The following is a 19,265-nucleotide window of genomic DNA, read 5'->3' on the forward strand; positions in this document are numbered from 1 at the left end:
GACCCGCTGTGTGACCTTGCAGGTCATCTGACCTCACTCCTGCACCTTTGTTTACTTATCTGTAAAATGGGCTGTAATAATAGGGCGGACCTCAGAGGACCGTAAGGATTCAATGAGAATCTGGAACATCCCACAGGACCGGGCTCCCAGTTAAGACCCAAACAAAGGAGGTGAAGGTTATTGTGAGGTGGATGAGGCCAGGAGAGGAGGAGATCGCTCAGGAGGGAGGAAGGGAGGGAGGGAGTGTGGAGTCAGAAGAGGACTCGCACAGGTGGAGGAGGTGGTCTCAGCCCTTGTGAGCAAAGCGGAAGAGGACAGGTGGGAAGGAGGAGGTGGGGGTGGCGCCTCTCCCCTGGTTTGTCTGAGGACTTCCCTGGAGGCTGTTGGAAACCACACAGCCAGGAGGTGAGGGGCACAGGGAACCAAGCCTGTCTGGTTCCAAAGCCAATCCCAGCAGAAGTGCCGTGGAGCAGCATGGCGGGACCCTCGAATTGGGTCCCCAATTCCTCACTGCCTACATGTCCTTAAGCTACTTACCCTCTCTGAGCCAGTTCCCCATCTATGAAATGAGACCATATCCCCTTCCTAAGGTTTGGGGAGGTTTGGATGAAATGAAGCTTGGGAAGGGAGCTGAGGCTCAAGGGATCAGAAGTGGCCTTGCTTTCCCAGCTGTGTGTTGGTTGCTCAGTCGTGTCCAGCATTTTGTGACCCCAGGGACTGTGGCCTGCCAGGCTCCCCATCCATGGAATTCTCCAGGCAAGAATACTGGAGTGGGTTGCCATTTCCTTCTCCAGGGGAATCTTCCCAACTCAGGGATCGAACCCAGGTCTCCCGCATTGCAGGCAGATGCTTTAACCTCTGAGCCACCAGGGAAGTCCCAGCTCAATGAGAAACAAGCGCTGACCTGGATCAACAGGAGAGAGAGGAGGACCCAGGAGAAGGCTGGAGACTGGAGATGGGAGTATGGAGCTCTCCATCTGTTCCAGTGCTCACAGGACACATTGTAATGGGTTGGACAAATTGTAGTTCCATGTATAGCTGGTAGCTCTCCTGCCAGGTCTTGGGAGCCAGACTGAGTGGGCATCCCAGTTCTGACACTCAGCTGTGTGCCTCAGTCTTATCATCAATGAAATGGGAATCCTTATACGACCCATCTCTTAGAGTGCTCCTAAGAGTTAAGCGAAGGCTTCCCTGGGGGCTCAGTGGTTAGGAACCCACCTGCCAATGCAGGAGACTTGGGTTCAATCACTGGGTAGACAAGATCCCCTGCAGAAGGAAATGGCAACCCACTCCAGGATTCTTGCCTGGGAAATCCCATGGAAAGAGGAGCCTGGTGGGCTACAATCCATGGGGTTGCAAACAGTCGGACACGATTTAGCAACTAAACAGCAACAAAGTGTTAAGTGAACTTGTAGTAAAGGATGTAGAACAGTAAGCCCTGAAGTGTTAGTTATTGTTTATTATTCTTATTATTATCGTCATTATTAGTCCAGGACAAAACAGAGCTCTTTCTCTATGCTATTTATTATAAAACGCATACAGAATAACACAAGTCAAAGGAGTACAACCCAGTAAACCTTCACAAACTGAACAGTATCACCCACAGAGGCTTCCTTGTGACCCTCCCAGTCACTACCAACCTCCCACCCCCAACCCAGGCACCACCCTGGCACTAACTTAGCTCAGTTTCCTCTTTTTGTCCTTTATATAAATAGAATCAGACAGTGACTCTATAACTCTTTCACAACTGGTTTCTTCACTCACCATCATGTTTTGTGAAATAACCCAGGTATGTCGCTGGCAGTGGTATGTCATTATCAATGCAACAACCGATCGATCGTTATCTACTTTCGGCAGGTGAAAGGAGCCCTCTGAACCTGATTGCCCTTTGCCTTGCTCAGTACTGGTGGTGGGGAAGCAGAGTGTACAGACTTTTAAAGACACTAGTTTCATGAGTCACATGTAACCGACGTTACCCGTTTGCTTGTGTTCCTTCAGGACAGCTGCTTCCTTGGCAAAGGCCAAGGCACTTCCACCTCCTTGCTCAAACCAGGCTTGAGTGGCCCTCCTAGGTAACGTGCGTGCTTGTGGCAGCTCCACCCAGGTTGGCTCCAGATGTGCAGAGAGGTGGGTGTGAGGCAGTTCAGTTCAGTTGCTCAGTCGTGTCTGACTCTTCGTGACACCCTGGGCCACAACACGCCAGGCCTCCCTGTCCATCACCAACTCCCGGAGTTTACTCAAACTCATCTCCACTGAGGCAGTGATGCCATCCAACCATCTCATCCTCTGTTATCCCCTTCTCCTCCCACCTTCAATCTTTCCCAGCATCAGGGTGTTTTCAAATGAGTCAGCTCTTCGAATCATGTGGCCAAAGTATTGGAGCTTCAGCTTCAACATCAGATCTTCCAATCAACATCAGATCTTCCAATGAACACTCAGGACTGATTTCCTTCAGGATGGACTAGTTGGATATCCTTGCAAACCAAGGGGACCCTCAAGAGTCTTCTCCTACACCACAATTCAAAAGCATCAATTCTTCGGCGCTCAGCTTTCTTTATACTCCAACTCTCACATCCATACATGACTACTGGAAAAACCATAGCCTTGAGATGGACCTTTGTTGGCAAAGTAATGTCTCTGATTTTTAATATGCTGTCTAGGTTGGTCATAACTTTCCTTCCAAGGAGTAAGCGTCTTTTAATTTCATGGCTGCAATCACCATCTGCAGTGATTTTGGAGCCCCCAAAAATAAAGTCAGCCACTGTTTCCACTGTTTCCCCATCTATTTCCCATGAAGTGATGGGACCAGATGCCATGACCTTAGTTTTCTGAATGTTGAGCTTTAAGCCAGCTTTTTCACTCTCCTCTTTCACTTGCATCAAGAGGCTTTTTAGTTGCTCTTCATTTTCTGCCATAAGGGTGGTGTCATCTGCATATCTAAGGTTAGTGATGTTTCTCCCGGCAATCTTGATTCCAGCCTGTGCTTCATTCAGCCCGGCCTTTCTCATGATGTACTCTGCATATAAGTTAAATAAGCAGGGTGACAATATACCTCCTTGACGTACTCCTTTTCCTATTTGGAACCAGTCTGTTGTTCCATGTCCAGTTCTAACTGTTGCTTCCTGACCTGCATACAGGTTCTCAAGAGGCAGGTCAGGTGGTCTAGTATCTCCATCCCTTTCAGAATTTTCCACAGTTTATTGTGATCCACACAGTCAAAGGCTTTGGCATAGTCAATAAAGCAGAAATAGATGTTTTTTCTGGAACTCTCTTGCTTTTTTGATGATCCAGTGGATGTTGTCAATTTGATCTCTGGTTCCTCTGCCTTTTCTAAAACCAGCTTGAACATCTGGAAGTTCACAGTTCACATATTCCTAAAGCCTGGCTTGGAGAATTTTGAGCATTACTTTACTAGCATGTGAGATGAGTGCAATTGTGCGGTAGTTTGAGCATTCTTTGGGATTGGAATGAAAACTGACCTTTTCCAGTCCTGTGGCCACTGTTGAGTTTTCCAAATTTGCTGGCATATTGAGTGCAGCACTTTCACAGCATCATCTTTTAGGATTTAAAATAGCTCAACTGGAATTCCACCACCTCCACTAGCTTTGTAGTGATGCTTCCTAAGGTCCACTTGACTTCACATCCCAGAATGTCTGGCTCTAGGTGAGTGATCACACCATTGTGATTATCTGGATCGTGAAGATCTTTTTTGTATAGTTCTTCTGTGTATTCTTGCCACCTCTTCTTAATATCTTCTGCTTCTGTTAGGTCCATACCATTTCTGTCCTTTATTGAATCCATCTTTGTATGAAATTTTCCCTTGGTATCTCTAATTTTCTTGACGAGATCTCTAGTTTTTCCCATTCTATTGTTTTCCTCTATTTCTTTTCATTGATCACTGAGTAAGGCTTTCTTATCTCTCCTTGCTCTTCTTTGGAACTCTACATTCAATGGGTATATCTTTCCTTTTCTCCTTTGCTTTTCGCTTCTCTTCTTTTCACAGCTATTTGTAAGGCCTCCTCAGACAGCCATTTTGCTTTTTGGCATTTCTTTTTCTTGGGAATGGTCCTGATCCCTGTCTCCTGTACAGTGTCATGAACCTCCGTCCATAGTTCATCAGGCACTCTGTCTATCAGATCTAGTCCTTTAAGTCTATTTCTCACTTCCACTGTATAGTCATAAGGGATTTGATTTAGGTCATACCTGAATGGTCTAGTAGTGTGAGGCAGGTAGGAGCTAACTGGAGAGCCCTCCAAGGAAAGTGCACAACCTGGAATGTCAACCTCCCCCACTTTGATTCTGGGTGGGGCTCCCAGTTGAGGAGAGGCCAGAGGTCAGCAGGGGCACAGGAGTCCCGTGGGGGCACTGAGATTTGTCATGTTTCAGAGGGGAAAAAATGTTGGATGATATCCTGCCTCAGTGCCATGTGAAGATGGGTGGTGGTGGGAGTGTAAACTGGTACAGCCTCCATGGAGGAAAATTTGGAGCTCTCTGAGTTATACAAAATCACACACCCTATGGCCTCGCAATTCCACTTCTAGGAATTGATTCGGCCTGGACACAGAGGGAATCAATGTTGTCTGTAATTGAAGCAAAAGGTTAGATGAAGGCAGCCTCCATTTCAGTCGTAAAAGTCTGTTAACCTAAAATAATTTTAAGAGCCAATTATTTTACCAGCAAAGAATTACAACACGGGACAGCAATTAATGCCAACTACACACACCTCTGCAGGAAGGAAAACTTTTTATAAAGGAAGCTCTTTTATAGAGGAAAAAGGGAAGTTGGGAGAGGCTGTTATAAACAAAAAGTCCATAGGAGGAAATTGGGAGTTTGAAGTATAGCAGCTTTTCATTGGCTTAGTTGGACAGTTTCTCATTGGCTGCACTATTGCCAGGCAAGGGGAAAAACTTTCTTCCTCCAGCTGGCAGCAGTAAAGTCCTGTCACTTCCTGCCTGAGGTCCAAAGTACATTTTTTCTCTTGGGATGTATAGCGAGGTGAACTGGTTACATGTATAAGGACTCCCCCTTCTGGCCTCTGGCCTCCATTTAGTGAGTGTTTCCTTTATTAATTTTCACACTATCAATAAAGAATTGGTTGAACTCTGGCACATTCATTTGCTGGAATATTACGAAGTTGTAAAAAAAAAGGATTTTTACTATTATGAAATCTCCAAGTTAATCTGTTAGAATGAAGCACCATGAGCTAGAAAAGCTTCCACCTGTTCTCAAAGGGAAAAATAATACTTGCTTTTCTCTGCCTGGATAGCTCTGGAAGGAAATACAAGAAATGGGTAACCTCAGGGGACAATGAATAGCTGTGGGTCAGGAATGGGAAACTTTCATCTTCCGGACTACCTGTTCAAAAAAAATTAAATATTAGAGCAACACACACATCTGGGTGCTCAGGAATTTATTGGGGTCTGGTTATGTTCCATGACTAAGACGCATTTACTTACTTCACACCAGTCCAAGGTGTACATTTATGTTTTATGCAGTTTTCTTTAAATTATATTTCACAATCTAGAACAACAGCAAAACGAACAACCCTCACTGGGTTCTGGCCGTGCACCAAGGTCAGCCTGGTTCCAGCCTCCAAGGGGCTAAGGGAGGAGGGTGGGTCCCCTAGAGCCCCCCAGGACGAGGAGGATGACCCAAACAGGTTCTTTTGGCACCCGCCCCCACCCCCTGATGCCAAAGTAGTGAGGCAAGAGCAGAGGGCAGAGGGCAGGCCCCCTCGGTTGGCCCGGTGCCAGGCTGGCCAGGCTGGCAGCAACTCAGGGCAGCAGGGTTGCCCTGTCCACGGCCTTTGTCCGCACCTGCAGCTCTTCTTTCCTGATTGGCCTCCTCTCTATTGTTGGCGGAGGAGGTCAGGACCGGCAGCCACCTGCATTATTGATGCCCTCTGGTAAGGCAGGAGATGTGGGGGGCGGGTAGATGGAGCCTGTAGCCCCCATTAGCACAGAGCCCGTGTGGTGTGCTGCTGAGGGCACGCCTGCGGGCAGCCGGCTCCTGAGGCGAGAAGAGGAGACAGACACTGGGAAGCCATGGGCAGGAGCAAGGGCAAAGCGCCCCAGCGCCCGGAGGGGCCCCCCTCAGGGGAGCAGGAATCTGGGTCTGCCAGCGCAGACAGCGTGCCCAGCCGGGAACACCGAAAGGGCCACCGTAAGGCCCACAGGGAGCCCAGCGCCAGGCGAGGCCAGGAGCCCCCCGGTGCCCACAGGAAGCCCACTGTAGGGAAGAACAGGGACTACAGACAAGCAGAGGCCGGGCCGCCGCCGGACGCCGAGGGGAGAGGAGGCAGCAGGCATGCCCGTGGGGGATGCCGGGCTAAGGAGAGCGGCAAGCGGGGGGACGGCCACGGGGGGCGCCTGGAGGAGAAGGGTCTCCATAGAGGAGGAAGGACACGCGAGCACGACCTTGGCAGAAGGAGAGGAAAACGACGGGGACGCTCGGCTCAGCGGGGCCGCCAAGAGACACGGAGCCTCGACGGGGACACGTCGGGCGAAGACAGGGCCAGCTCCTGCCTGGACAGCGAAGCCCACGAGGCCCAGGAGAGCCGCAGCCAAGGTGGTGGGACCCCAGAGCGGAGGCCCAACTTGGAGCAAACGGACATGGGCTCGGGGGGCACTCAAACCAGCGCAGAGTCAGCGCTGGAGGCTCCAGGAGCTCCCCAGAACAGCGACAGCCCAAGCAGCAGCGACGGCAGAGGCAGTGACAAGCCCCCCTCGCAGCCCCAGAGCCCAGAAGGATCGTCGGGGGCGAGGCCCCAGGGAGAGACCGAGGATTCCGGGACAGACCCAGACTCGAGTCAGGAGGGGGCCGGGCCGTGCCGGAGCCCAGGAGCAGCCCCAGGAACGACCCGCGGGGTCCCTGAGGCCAGCGAGGCTGACCCGAGCAGAAAAGCCGCAGCTTCCAGCCCCCTCGAGGGCAGCCCCGCCTGCATCCCCCGGAGCTCGTGGGGTTCTCAGGACCCCAGGCAGGGCGGGGATGCAAGAGACGATGGGGTGCAGCCCGAAGCAGAGCCGAGGGGCGCCCCGCCCGAAAGAGCGGAGGTCTCGACCGCTCGGGGTCAGCGCCGCCAGATTGGAAAGGTGATGGGGAAGGCGCACGAGGCGGTGGGTGTGAGCGACGAGGGGTCTGGGGGAAACGGGCCGCGGGCCCCAGCGCCGCTGGCCGCCCTAGTGGCGCTCCGCAGGCTCCGCGAGAGGCCCCCGCCGGGCCCCGCTCTCCAGGCCGCCGGGCCCCGCCGCGGCAGCCTCAAGGACCGGCTCGTGCGCGTAGCGCGGGCCCTGGGGCTCCTGCGGTGGCTGCGGCTGCAGCTCCAGCGGCGCGCGGGTGGCGCGCGGGGCCCCGGGACCAGCGAGGGGACGAGCCGCGGGCAGGGGCCGCGCCGCCGCCGTCTAGCGCTGAGCCTGGCGGGCGTCGCGATGCTGTGGGGGCGACCAAGGCCTCCCCCTGGCGGCGGCCCGAGTTCCCCGCAGGTTGCAGAAAGCCCAGCTCACGACCCATTGGAGGACGAGGACCCTACTCCAGATCCCAAGTTCGCCGTCGTGTTCCCCAGGATCCACGGGGCAGGGAGGACCTTGAGCCGCCGGAGCTCAGAGGAAGGGTCCGCGGACGCCCCCGCCGGGGAGGGGCGCGATTGGTCCTGTGTTGGGGCGTCTGCGGACAGTGCAGGGCGCAAGGCCAGTGTAGAAGGTGTGGCGGAGCCCCCCCGCGGCTCTCTCGGCCCGAATCCCCACGAAGAGCCCCCAGTCGACGAGAGCGGCTCCAGCAGCGAAGCGGAGCCCGAGACCTTGGGAGTCGCGGCTCCGGTGCATTGGGCAGAGGGCTCGGACCCTCACAAGGACCCCAGGCTTGGCACCGAAGCACTGCTGCCCCGACTCACCTTGGAGACCCGCCGGCTGCCGGAGGGAAGCCCCGGCCCCCGCGGGTCCTTGAGGGATCGGTGGGAGCCAGAGGACGAGGTGGAGGAGGCGCTGGAGAGGGACCTGGAGCTGAGCCTCGTGCCCGGCCCGGAGGAGCCTCCTTTTCCTGGAGGCGCCGACGGCTGGAGCGTGGGGGAAGGCCTTGAAGACACCGAGGACCTGGCCCGGCTGCGGTGAGTGGGCGGGGCCCCAAACCTGCCCTGCCTGGGTCACACCTTCTCCTATTCCACCCTACCTCCGATTTTTTTTTTTTTTTCCTACCTCCGATTTTTATGGAGGGTCTCCTTCGAAGGGGTTTTGCCATGCAGGGTCGTCAGGCTGGAAGGGGCAGGAGAGGGGTGAGAATTCAGATGCCCTTTTTTTCTCTAATTGGCACAAAGCTTCCTTCTGGCTCAGCAGCCTAGTCCTGCCTGTAGCCCCCACGGTAGGATCTCTTGTTCAGCAGGGGCAAGTGGGGGGAGGGCTGTGTTATGGACGGGCTTGGAGAGGGTGCGGGACTTGGTGGAGGTGTCTCTGCAGCCAGCTAACCCAGGATCTCTTTCTGCTCCCAACTCCCTTCTCCTCCACCCCACGGCCCTGCAGGCCAGTGTGCAACAGCTCCGTGCTGCTGTGTCTGAAGAAGAGGTTTCACCTGGGCCGAATCTATGTACGGGGGACCCAGGAGTGGGTGGTGGGCTGGAATTCCCTTTCCCCTGGGGTCAGAGGGCCCTCTGGGCACACACCCCCCAGAGTGTCCCCCTCCATCCTCCCTAGGCTGGGTGCTGAACCCTGCTCCCTCCACATTCTGATGAGAGCTTTCACTGTCTTCCCAGACCTTCGGGGGGCCCCTCCTGCTCGCTCTGAACCCCCGCCGGGCCCTGCCTCTCTACGCACCTGAGGTCCTGGCCAGCTACCGCCCTGGGAAGACCCCCAACACCACCCCGTATGTGAACTTGCCCCACTAGGCCTCTGCTCCCACCGGGTGGCTACCCCAGCACGTCACACTGACTGAGGTCAAGGGGACTGTGGGCAGGACCTGCCTGCACCTAGGAGACCACAGGGTGCCCATCGCTGGTAACCTTCTCTCTCATCTGCTTCCACTCTCCTCCCCCAGACACATCTTTGCCGTTGCGGCATCGGCGTATAGCCTGTCTGAAAGCACTGGGCAGGCCACCTGCATCCTTCTGGGGTGAGTGGTGGCTGAGCCTTCAGGCCATGCTGAGGGCTGGGAGGAGGACAATGTGAGGTCCGTATTTGAAACTGCCCATCCGGTCCACTGCTGAGCAGCAGCTCTGGACTTGCTAAGACCGTGCCCCTTGGGGACTTTTTTTTCTGTTTGGCCTCCTTGCCCTGGATCTATGTTTCTGCATTTCTGGGAGCCTCCCTTAGGGTGGGAATCACTTCCAGGTGGGCACATCCCCGCTTTGGGGCCCATTTGAGGTTCACCCTATGTGCCCCTTCCTGGAGGCCCTGCCAGCCCTTCTCTCCTGCAGTGGGCACAGCGGCTCTGGGAAGACAGAGGCAGCCAAAAAGATGGTGCAGTTCCTACACAGCCTGGAGTGGGAGCAAAGGAAGAGAGGGTGTCGGGTGAGGGGCAGCTCGCCATGCCCAGGGGTCCAAGAGGTACCTTCCCACTCCTCTGGGCCAGGAGAGTGGTCTTCAGGCCTCTGGCTTCTCCTTGGGGGCAGCCCCAGGCATGGCCTACTGCGGGGCAGGGTGGGCTGGGGAAATCGACCCCTCCGTGGGCCAACAGAGCCCCACATACTGTCCTCGTCTGGGATGCCTCATTCGGGGCTGCTGCGCCCAGAGATACTTGAATGTCCCCTCCGCCCACCCAGCTGGACACCGTGCTGCCCCTGCTCAGCAGTTTTGGCCATGCTAAGACAGTCCTCAACGCCAATGCCAGCCGCTTCGGCCAGGTCCTGGGCCTCTGCCTGCAGCAGTGAGTGACGGGAGTCCAGGTGGGCAGGGGCGCCCATGGCCGGTTCCCCAGATTGGGAGCCCGAGACTGCCACCCTTGGGTCCAGCCCTCGGTGGGCCCCGGGCCGCGTGTACCCTGGGCTCCCTCATCGTGTCCTGTGCCCACAGTGGACTCGTCGTGGGTGCTTCTGTGTCACATCACCTGCTTGAGACCTCGAGGGTGGTGTTTCAGGTACGACCCCGGCCCGCTGCTCCCAGCACAGGGGAGAGGGAGGCGCTGTGACCCCTCGTGTCCCTGGCCTGCCTTCCCCTGGGGGCTTGTCCTTGCTCCCCGGGGCACAAGACCTGGCTGCCGCTCCCCCTAAGCCAGTCCTTCTCCCCCGAGGCCCAGGCTGAGCGGAGCTTTCATGTTTTTTATGAGCTGCTGGCGGGGCTGGACCCCGTGGAACGAGGGCAGCTCTCCCTGCAGGGGCCAGAGACCTACTACTACCTCAACCAGGTGAGGGGAGGCGCTCCCCAGTGCCGGGCAACAGGACCTGCCCAGGGAGGGGTCCCTGCTCAGGGTCTAGGCGAGGGAGGCTGAGGGAGGCTCAGCAGGTCCCTCACCCCTGAGCTCTGCTGTGCTTGGCAGGGCCGCGCCTGCAGGCTCCAGGACAAGGACGATGCCCAGGACTTCACGGGACTGGTGAGGGCCCTGCAGGCGCTGGGCTTGTGCACCGAGGAGCTGACCGCCATCTGGGCTGTGCTGGCCTCCGTCCTGCAGCTGGGCAACATCTGCTTCTCCTCGTCAGAGGTGAGCTTCCGCGGAGGCGCTGGATTGGTGGTTTGATTGGTGCATCATCGGTGGTAACCTCAGAGTGCAGGAGGCCACCCGCAGGGCCTCACTGCTGTCCCGGAAAGTGGATGGATTTCCATCTTTTTTTTTTTATAAATTTATTCATTTTAATTGGAGGCTAATTACTTTACAATATTATAGTGGTTTTGGATTTCCATCTTATAAATGAGAAAACCGAGACTAAGGTCTTCTGCCTCTATACTAATCCCATCCCACTAAGGCCCCACCCTAAGACGGGTGCTTGGTGTTAACTGAGTGGCTATGATGTACCTGGGACTTCACGTGTGTGTGTGTGTGTGTGTGTGTGTGTATTTGGGTGGGGGGTCTACACGGAGCAGTTTGCATGATCTTAGTTCCCCAACCAGGGATCAAACTTATACCCTCAGCAGTGATAGAGCAGAGTCCTAACCACTGGACCATCAGGGAATTCCCTACATAGAGTTTCTTTTTTTTTTTTTAACATTTATTTGGTTGCACCAGGTCTTAGTTATGGCATGAGGGATCTAGTTCCCTGACCAGGGATCAAACCTAGGCCCCTTGCATTGGGAGCATGGAGTCTAAGCCACTGGACCACCAGGGAAATCCATTTAGTGCTCCTGAGAACACCGTCACATAAAGCTTATTATTTCCCCTCTAACGAGGCTCAGAGAGAGGAAGAGACTGGTCGGGGCCACCAGCTAGCGCAGAGGTAAAGTCGGATTCACACTCAGGCTCTCAGACTCCAGAGCTAGCCACCCCCCGCCCACCCAGGTCTACCTCTGGGTCACGGGCACCTTGCCGGTCTGAGCGTGGCGCTGCCCCCGTCCATGGGAAGCAGCCAGTCCACAAGCAGAGTGCTCCTTCCTCCCTCCCGCCTCCGTCCAGAGGGAGTTCCAGGAGGTGGCCGCCGTGTCCAGCTGGGCCGAGATCCATGCTGCAGCCCGGCTGCTGCAGGTGCCGCCCGAGCGCCTGGAGGGAGCGGTCACCCGGAGGGTCACGGTGAGCCCAGGGTCCTGAGCAAGGGGGCCTGAGCAGACCACCCAAAGGCTTGGGGAGCCCCGGGGTGGGCCTTGGGCCTGGCGCACCAGCTGCACATTCTCTGCCCTCAGGAGACGCCCTATGGCCAGGTCTCGAGATCCCTGCCTGTGGAAAGTGCCATCGATGCCAGGTAGCCCTGGGGACAGGAGAGAGCTGGGAGTGGGCCTGGCCCCTGCTGCACGGGGCTCACTCACCGTGCCCCCAGGGACACCCTGGCCAAGGCCCTGTATGCACGGCTCTTCACCTGGCTTCTGAGGATGGCCAACGCGCGGCTGGCGTCCCCTGCGGAGGCAGGCAGCACGGTTACCATCACTGTCGTCGATGTCTACGGCTTTGAGGTCACCCCGGGGGTGGGGCCCAGAAAGGGGTGTCCACCTCATCCTGGATATTCCTGGGGACTCCAGCAGCTCTTCTGTGGGGCGCACTCATGCACTGCTTGCCTCTCTGACCATAAGATGGTCCATGAGACAGCTTCAGGCTCCGTAGGTACAGCCGTCTGCCCTGTTCAGTCGTGATGTCACCTCTGGAGAGTCCTAGCTGCTTGGCCTTGTTGCAGAGTCTCATGGAGCCTTGAGGCGGTGAAAGACCCCAGGATTGGTCAGCCTCACTTCCTGTGTCCAAGAGGCGGGGGGAGAAGGGGACTCCCACAAATCACCCTGAGTTTCTATAAGCTCGTCACCCCTTCCCAGAATATCTGGCCCCCTCAGGCCAGGGAGGAGGGATGAGATGGGCACCCGTCACTGTCCTCTGCTCTTGCCTCCTCTCCATGGCACCTGTATGTGTTTATGTATATTCATATGCACATTTGTGTGTATTTTAGAGCATGTACACAACTCTGTACAAAGCTGCATGAAGCAGGGGCTCTGCTAGGCTTGCTGGTCAAGTGTTGGGGGCACAGAGGAAGGAGCCTGGAATTCTAACAGGAGGACTCCTGGAAGGCTTCTTGGAAGCAGCATCCTGGAACTCTGCTTATGAGAATGTGGCATTCAGATAGTCCCTGAGCTAGGCTGTAGGAAAAGGTGCCTTCCAGACCACAGGATGGCTGTGATCAGAGGCCCGAAGGCTCACAGCGGTGCTGAGGCAGAAGGCAGGGGGACAGCTTGCTGGAGGGGAGGCCCGACTGGGGCTGGGCAGCACTGAGGCGGCCGCACGCTGGGCCAGGGTCTTTGGACTTGACCCTGGAGGTGGCAGCATCAGCCCTGGGGCAGCATCCTGCCTGGTGCTGGGAGAATGTGGGCAGCGGTGGGAGCGGGGAGAAGGGCACCAGGCCTGTGTGCTGGCCCCCCTAGCTGCCCTGGCCCCCCACCTCATGTGGGTGCCCACCTCACTGCTCATGTGCCCCCAGGCCCTGCGGGTCAACGGTCTGGAGCAGCTGTGCAACAACCTGGGCAGCGAGCGTCTGCAGCTGTGGTACAGCCGGCTGCTGCTGGCCCAGGAGGAGGTGCGGGACGGGCTTGGAGGAGGCCGGGGAGGCCCAGCTGTTTCCTAGAACAGAGGCCATTCCTGGCGGAGAGAGAGAGCACTGCACTGAGAGCCCTGCCCCAGAGCCCCTTGCTGTAGGCCGTCTCAGTCCTTCCGAGCCTCAGTTTACTCATCTGTACAATGGGAGGGTCAGCCCTGCTCTGGCTCAGATGAGGCCCCCCATGGACACGGGTGGTCTCCACAAACCAAGTGCTGGCTGTTCCCAGGAGGAGTGTCGGAGGGAGTTGCTGCCCTGGGTGCCCATCCCCCAGGCCCCGCAGGAGTCCTGCCTGGACTTCCTGGTAGACCAGCCGCACAGCCTCCTGAGTATCCTGGATGCCCAGACATGGCTGTCCCAGGTGAGCCCTTCGTGTTGGGGGACAAGGAGTGGGGGTGCCTGGTGACCAGGCCAAAGCCAGCAGTACCTCTCAGGGGAGAAATAAAGTCTGAGGTCCCGGGACCTTGCCCACAGGCCCTCAGCACATCTTGGGAAGGCAGTGGCCACACTGGGTTCAGATCTCTAGTCTCTGGATAACCCTGAGTGGAATGCTGACCTCTCTGAGAGTCCTCGCTGCAGGGGGGAGACCATCGTGCCTGAGGGGCCGGGTGGTGCAGACTATGCAGGCTGCGCAAGGGGCTTGGGGTTTCATCAAGAGTCTTTGTTATAAGTTCTTAAACTCCATAAAATAGCCTCTTACTGGATGACTTTTTTATACGTGAATCTTTAAAAAAAAAAAAAATCCCATCTATTTAATGTTTCATTTAAATGTACTGTATCCTTCCCCCTTTTTTATTTTCTTGGCCACATTACACGGCATGTGGGATCCTACTTCTCTGACCAGGGATCAAACCCACACTCCTGGCATTGGAAGCACAGACTCTTAACCACTGGCCCGCCAGGGAAGTCCCTGGATGGGTTCTTACAAGTATCTTTGAAAAACTTGCTCAGAAACACCTGTAACTGTGAGACCAGACTCCCAGGAGTCATTGCCAAAACTGCCTTCAAATCCCCCAGCCCCGTTTGTTTTAAATAATTTTATCAAACGTCTCTAAGCCGCCAAATCTTATCGACTGAGGTGTGCAAGTCTTCCGTGATTTTTCTTGATTGTTCAAAATAGTCCCTGGGAAAGAGGTCGTGCCCTTTATAAAGACTCAGATACGGAGCGACCTCCTAAAAAAGCTTGGGGACCAAACCGAAGCTCACCGTGTGTTCAGTGCTGTGGTTTTGTGGGGCAGGGGAGAGAGGCACAGCCCTGCCAGGGGTGCCACACCGGCAGAGGCCTGAGCATCTCTTCCTCTCATCAGGCCACGGACCACACCTTCCTGCAGAAGTGCCATTATCACCATGGCGACCACCCGCGCTACACCAAGCCCCAGCTGCCCCTTCCCATCTTCACCGTGCGACATTATGCTGGGCCCGTCACCTACCAGGTATCGGGTGAGGGCAGAGTGACCCTGGGGAGTCGCCTGACGGGTGAGCGGGATGTGTGGGGAGGCCTCTTCCAAGGCTTTAACCATCTCCCTCTGCCTGGGCCCCTCTGCCTCACCTAGGGCATGGCTCACTGAGCTCTGGGCAAGCATTGCGGGTGGGGGAGTCAAGGCCCTGGGACCCTCCAGACCCAGAGGGGCAGAGCGTATGCACGGGACCTGGCTCTGATGACCTCAGGGAGTCTGCTTCTCCTTCTGCGCCTCCATTGTCCTCATCTGTAAAATGGGAAGGGGAACCTGTCCTATAGTATCGTCCTGAGGATTGATGTAATTACATGGAAGTGGTGGGACAGGTGCCTGGCACGTCCGAGGTACTCAGTAAAGGGACCTCCTCTCCCCCTTCTGAGTTTCATGATGACTGCACACCTACCCAGGAGGAGAGCTTCAGGGGGTGGGGGCCTGGTATAAATGGTATATTTGGGTGACTGGTTTGGGGTGGAACAAGTCATCCTTGTGGGTGGGAAGTGGTATCTCATTGTGGTTTTGATTTGCATTTCTCTAGTGATTAATGATGTTGAGCATCTGTTCATGTGCTCCTTGGTCATTTGTGTATTTTACTTAGACAAATATCTATTCAAGTCCTTTGTCCATTTTTGAATTGTGTTGTTTTTTTTTAACTGAACTGTAGGAGTTCTGCATATTAATCTGGATATTAATCCCTTATCTGATATGTGATAGTTCCTTCCATTTTGTGGGCTGTCTTTTCACTCTCAACACTATATTCTGATGCGCAAGAGGTTTTCATTTTAATGAAATCCAGCTTATTTTTCCTTTGTTGCCTGTGCTTTTCGTGTCTATTCAGGAAATCCTTGCCAAATCCAGTGTCATGAAGCTTTCTCCCTTTGTTTTCTTCTAAGAGTCTTATGGTTTCACGTCTTACATTTAGGTCTTTGATCCTTCTATTTTGAGTTGATTTTGGTACATGGTGTGAGATGAAAGGCCACCTCTGAAGTTGGACTGTTAACAGAAGGAAGAGGCTGGGTCACTTGCCGAAGGGACTGGCTTCCACACCCGCCTTCTCTCCTTGACGTCCCCTCCCCGCCTCACATTGTCTCTCGCAGGTTCACAAGTTTCTAAACAGAAACCGGGATCGTCTTGACCCTGCCGTGGTGGAGATGCTTGCCCAGAGCCAGCTGCAGGTGTCCTGCTGGCCGTCCTGTACCCCCCGACCCTGTTCTGTCCTCCTCGCCCAGACAGTCTTGCCCAAGGGGCTGGCCTTCAAGATCCTGGCACCTTGAGCCTTTGGCCGGCCCACCCCAGCGCCCCAGGGAGTGGGGACGGGGAGCGGGCTGGGCTGTGGACAGGCCTGGCGAGCCAGCACAGTCCCTGACTCCCCCCGTAGCTGGTGAGCTGCCTGTTCCAGGAAACAGAGCCTGATGAGTTTGGGGGACGACCGGGCAAACCCACGCTGGCCGCTCGCTTCCAGAAGTCCCTGGGGGACCTCCTAGCCCAGCTGGGCAGGTGAGAATAGTGCCCCCACACCTGACCCCCGGGAGTTTGAATAGGGGGCCAGTCTGTGCTCACGTGACTCCCCTTTCCACCCACGAGGAGCCATGTCTGCTTCATCCAGTGCCTCAACCCCAATCCAGGAAAGGTGAGCCCTCCCAGAACCTGGCCGCAGAGCCCTCCCGTCCCTGCCCTGCCCTCTCAGCACCCCCGCCACTCCCGTGCCCTGCCCCGTGCTCCCCACGGCTATGAGCCCCTCGACTCCATGTCTTTGGCTCTGCTGCACTGCCTGGCCACAGCTTCCAGGCCTCTTCGATGTGGATCATGTGGCAGAACAACTGCGCCAGGCGGGCATCCTGGAGGCAGTGTGTACCCGCAGCACCAACTTCCCCATTCGCCTGCCCTTCCAGGCTTTCCTGGACAGGTAGGGCCCGGGATGGGGGGAAGCAGGCACCTCAGGGCCAGGACTCACTAGGCAGGCCCCCCTGGAGTGGCTGGCGGACCTGGGGCTCCTTCTGGGGAAGACGGACCCACTTTCCCAGGGACCCTGGGCTGGCTGTCCAGTCCTCCCTTCTTCCATTCTCTGTCTCTCTCCTTCTCTCCCTCCATCTGTGTCTCCTTCCACTGTTCGTCACCCCCACGCCTCTGCATGCCTCTGTGCATTCATGCACCTCTCCTCCTCTTAGCAAAACTCTCCTGGGTGTCTGGCACTTAGTAGGTGCTTTCCATAATCATTGTTGAATGACTTACAGACTGAATGGACCCAAGGGGCTCGAGGATCAAATGAGTGTGGGGAGAGGTGCTCGTGTGCTTGTTCTGACTTGAGTTATCCATCCCTGGGCAGGTTCCGGGCCCTGGGGACCGAGGAGCAGGGCGAGCTCTCTGACCGGGAAAGGTGTGGCATCATCCTGAACCAGGTGCTGGTGGCTGAGTCACCCCTCTGTCACCTGGGAGCCACCCAGGTGGGTGGTGTGTGTGTGCAGAGAGGCAGGGAGGGCTGGCAAGTGGGAGGAGCATTCTGGGATCCTCTCAGAATCTGGTGGTTCTTCCAGGTGGTGGGGAGACAGAGTGGGCTGGGTGTCCCTGATACCCAGGAGAACGGGTTGCCTGGAAGGAGGCTGAAGCCTCGGGAGAAGGGCAGGGTGGTCCTTGCCTGCACACCTGGCCTGCCTCCAGCCCACACCTCTGCCCCCAGGTACTGCTGCGGGAGCCAGGCTGGCAGCAGCTGGAGCAGTGCCGGGCCCAGCAGCGCGCCCAGGCCCTGCTGACCCTGCACCGAGGCCTCCGCGTCTGCATCTCCCACCAGCGCCTCCACCTCCTGCCGCGGATGCAGGCTCATGTGCGTGGGCTCCAGGCCAGGTGTGTGGGGGGCGCGGAGACTGTAGGCCTCCTCAACATGGCGGGGCAGGCTCTGGGAGACATAGGGCCTTGAGGCAAGTCTGTCTGCCTGCATCCCATCAGCACTGGACTCTTCTTGCCGACACCCCTGCCCATACCTCTGCTGTCTCTTCTTGAATGCCCCCAGCCACGAGGAGCTCATTACCTGCTGAGGTCTTGAGGTCACTCAAACCTGCTGTCTTGACTCCTTGACTGATGGTTTTTTTTTTTTTGCTGCATTGGGTCTTCATTGCTGCATGTGGGTTTTCTTTAGTTGCAATAAGCAGGGGCTACTCTTCGTTGTGCTGCAACACTTCTCGAGGCCGTGGCTTCTCTTGTTGCGGAGCGCGGGCTCTAGAGTACAAACGCAGGCTTTGGCAGTTGTGGCTCACAGGCTCAGTTGCTCAATGGTATGTGGGATCTTCCTGGACCAGGGAGATCCCTGGATCTTGGGATCTTCCTGGATCCCATATCCCTCATATTGGCAGGCAGATTCTTAACCACTGGACCACCAGGAAAGTCCAGCTGTCCTTTTTTCTAGTCCATTCTGCACTCTGCAGCAAGAATACTCTCTCTCTTTTTTTTGGCCGCAGTGGGTCTTAACTGAAGCATGCCGGATCGTTGGTTGTGGCATGTGGAATCTATTAATAGCTCCCTGACCAGGGATCACACCCAGGTCTCCTGCATCGCACGCAGGCAGATTCTTTACTATCTGAGCCACCAGGGAAGTCCCTCGAAATCGTTTCATCACCAGCAGGAACTCTGTACCCGTTCAGCAATCATACCTCACTCCCCCTTCCCTCCAGCCCCTGGTAACTTTCAGGATAATTTCTGCTTCTGTGAATTTGCCTATTCTAGATATGTCATCTAAGTTGACTCATACAATATCTCCCTTTACATCTGGGTTATTGCACTCAACATATTTTCAGGGTTTGTCCCTTTTGCAACATGTGTCAGAACACCGTATATTTTTTTACACCTCGAAATTGTTCCGTTGTGTAAGTGGACCACAGACGTTTATCCATGTGTCTGTTGAATGTGCGTGTGGGTTGTTCCTGCCTTTGGGTTTATTGCAAATAAGGCTGCTATAGACATGAGCACGCAAGGCACAGTTCAAATCTCTGCTTTCAGTTCTTTGGGGTCTTTACTTTGGAGCGGAATTCCAAGTTATCTGGTAACTCTGTCTTTACCTTTTTGAGGAATTGCCAGATTGTTCTCCATAGTGGCTGCACCATTTTAGCTTCCGACCAGCAGCTTCCAGTTTCACCACATCCTCGGCAAGACTTGGTATTTTCTGCTGTTTAAATTATCGGCAATCTAGCGGATGTGAAGTGGCATTTCATTGTGGTTTTGATTTGCATTTCTCTAACGACTAGTATCAGATCAGATCAGATCAGTTGCTCAGTCGTGTCCGACTCCTTGCGACCCCATGAATCGCAGCACGCCAGGCCTCCCTGTCCATCACCAACTCCCGGAGTTCACTGAGACTCACGTCCATCGAGTCAGTGATGCCATCCAGCCATCTCATCCTCTGTCGTCCCCTTCTCCTCCTGCCCCCAATCCCTCCCAGCATCAGAGTCTTTGCCAATGAGTCAACTCTTCGCATGAGGTGGCCAAAGTCCTGGAGTTTCAGCTTTAGCATCATTCCTTCCAAAGAAATCCCAGGGCTGATCTCCTTCAGAATGGACTATGCTGAGCATCTGTTCATGTTCTCCTTGGCCATCTGTATGTCTCTTTGGAGAAACAACTATTCAAGTCCTCTGCTTGATTTTTAATTGGGTGGTTTGTTTCTTATTGAGTTGTAGGCGTTCTTT

At 55.5% G+C, this 19,265-nt stretch overlaps 1 protein-coding gene across 1 annotated transcript in view; it reads left to right on the forward strand.

The window, feature by feature from the left end:
• Positions 1-5,840: 5,840 nt before the first annotated feature.
• The window catches only part of MYO15B (myosin XVB), a 30,008-nt gene continuing 16,583 nt past the window's right edge, over positions 5,841-19,265 (forward strand). Inside the window, 21 exon segments of the mRNA XM_044938583.2 lie at positions 5,841-8,101; positions 8,511-8,574; positions 8,741-8,850; positions 9,022-9,100; positions 9,375-9,494; positions 9,746-9,849; positions 9,996-10,059; positions 10,213-10,326; positions 10,459-10,620; positions 11,527-11,640; positions 11,751-11,809; positions 11,885-12,017; positions 13,025-13,120; positions 13,368-13,499; positions 14,446-14,571; positions 15,690-15,767; positions 15,971-16,089; positions 16,177-16,222; positions 16,374-16,498; positions 16,919-17,036; positions 17,270-17,433. Coding sequence (XP_044794518.2) covers positions 6,045-8,101; positions 8,511-8,574; positions 8,741-8,850; positions 9,022-9,100; positions 9,375-9,494; positions 9,746-9,849; positions 9,996-10,059; positions 10,213-10,326; positions 10,459-10,620; positions 11,527-11,640; positions 11,751-11,809; positions 11,885-12,017; positions 13,025-13,120; positions 13,368-13,499; positions 14,446-14,571; positions 15,690-15,767; positions 15,971-16,089; positions 16,177-16,222; positions 16,374-16,498; positions 16,919-17,036; positions 17,270-17,433 — 4,184 coding nt within the window. The 5' untranslated portion in view covers positions 5,841-6,044.

The sequence above is a fragment of the Bubalus bubalis genome, chromosome 3 (genome assembly GCF_019923935.1).
Source record: "Bubalus bubalis isolate 160015118507 breed Murrah chromosome 3, NDDB_SH_1, whole genome shotgun sequence".
NCBI classification, from domain to species: domain Eukaryota; kingdom Metazoa; phylum Chordata; class Mammalia; order Artiodactyla; family Bovidae; genus Bubalus; species Bubalus bubalis.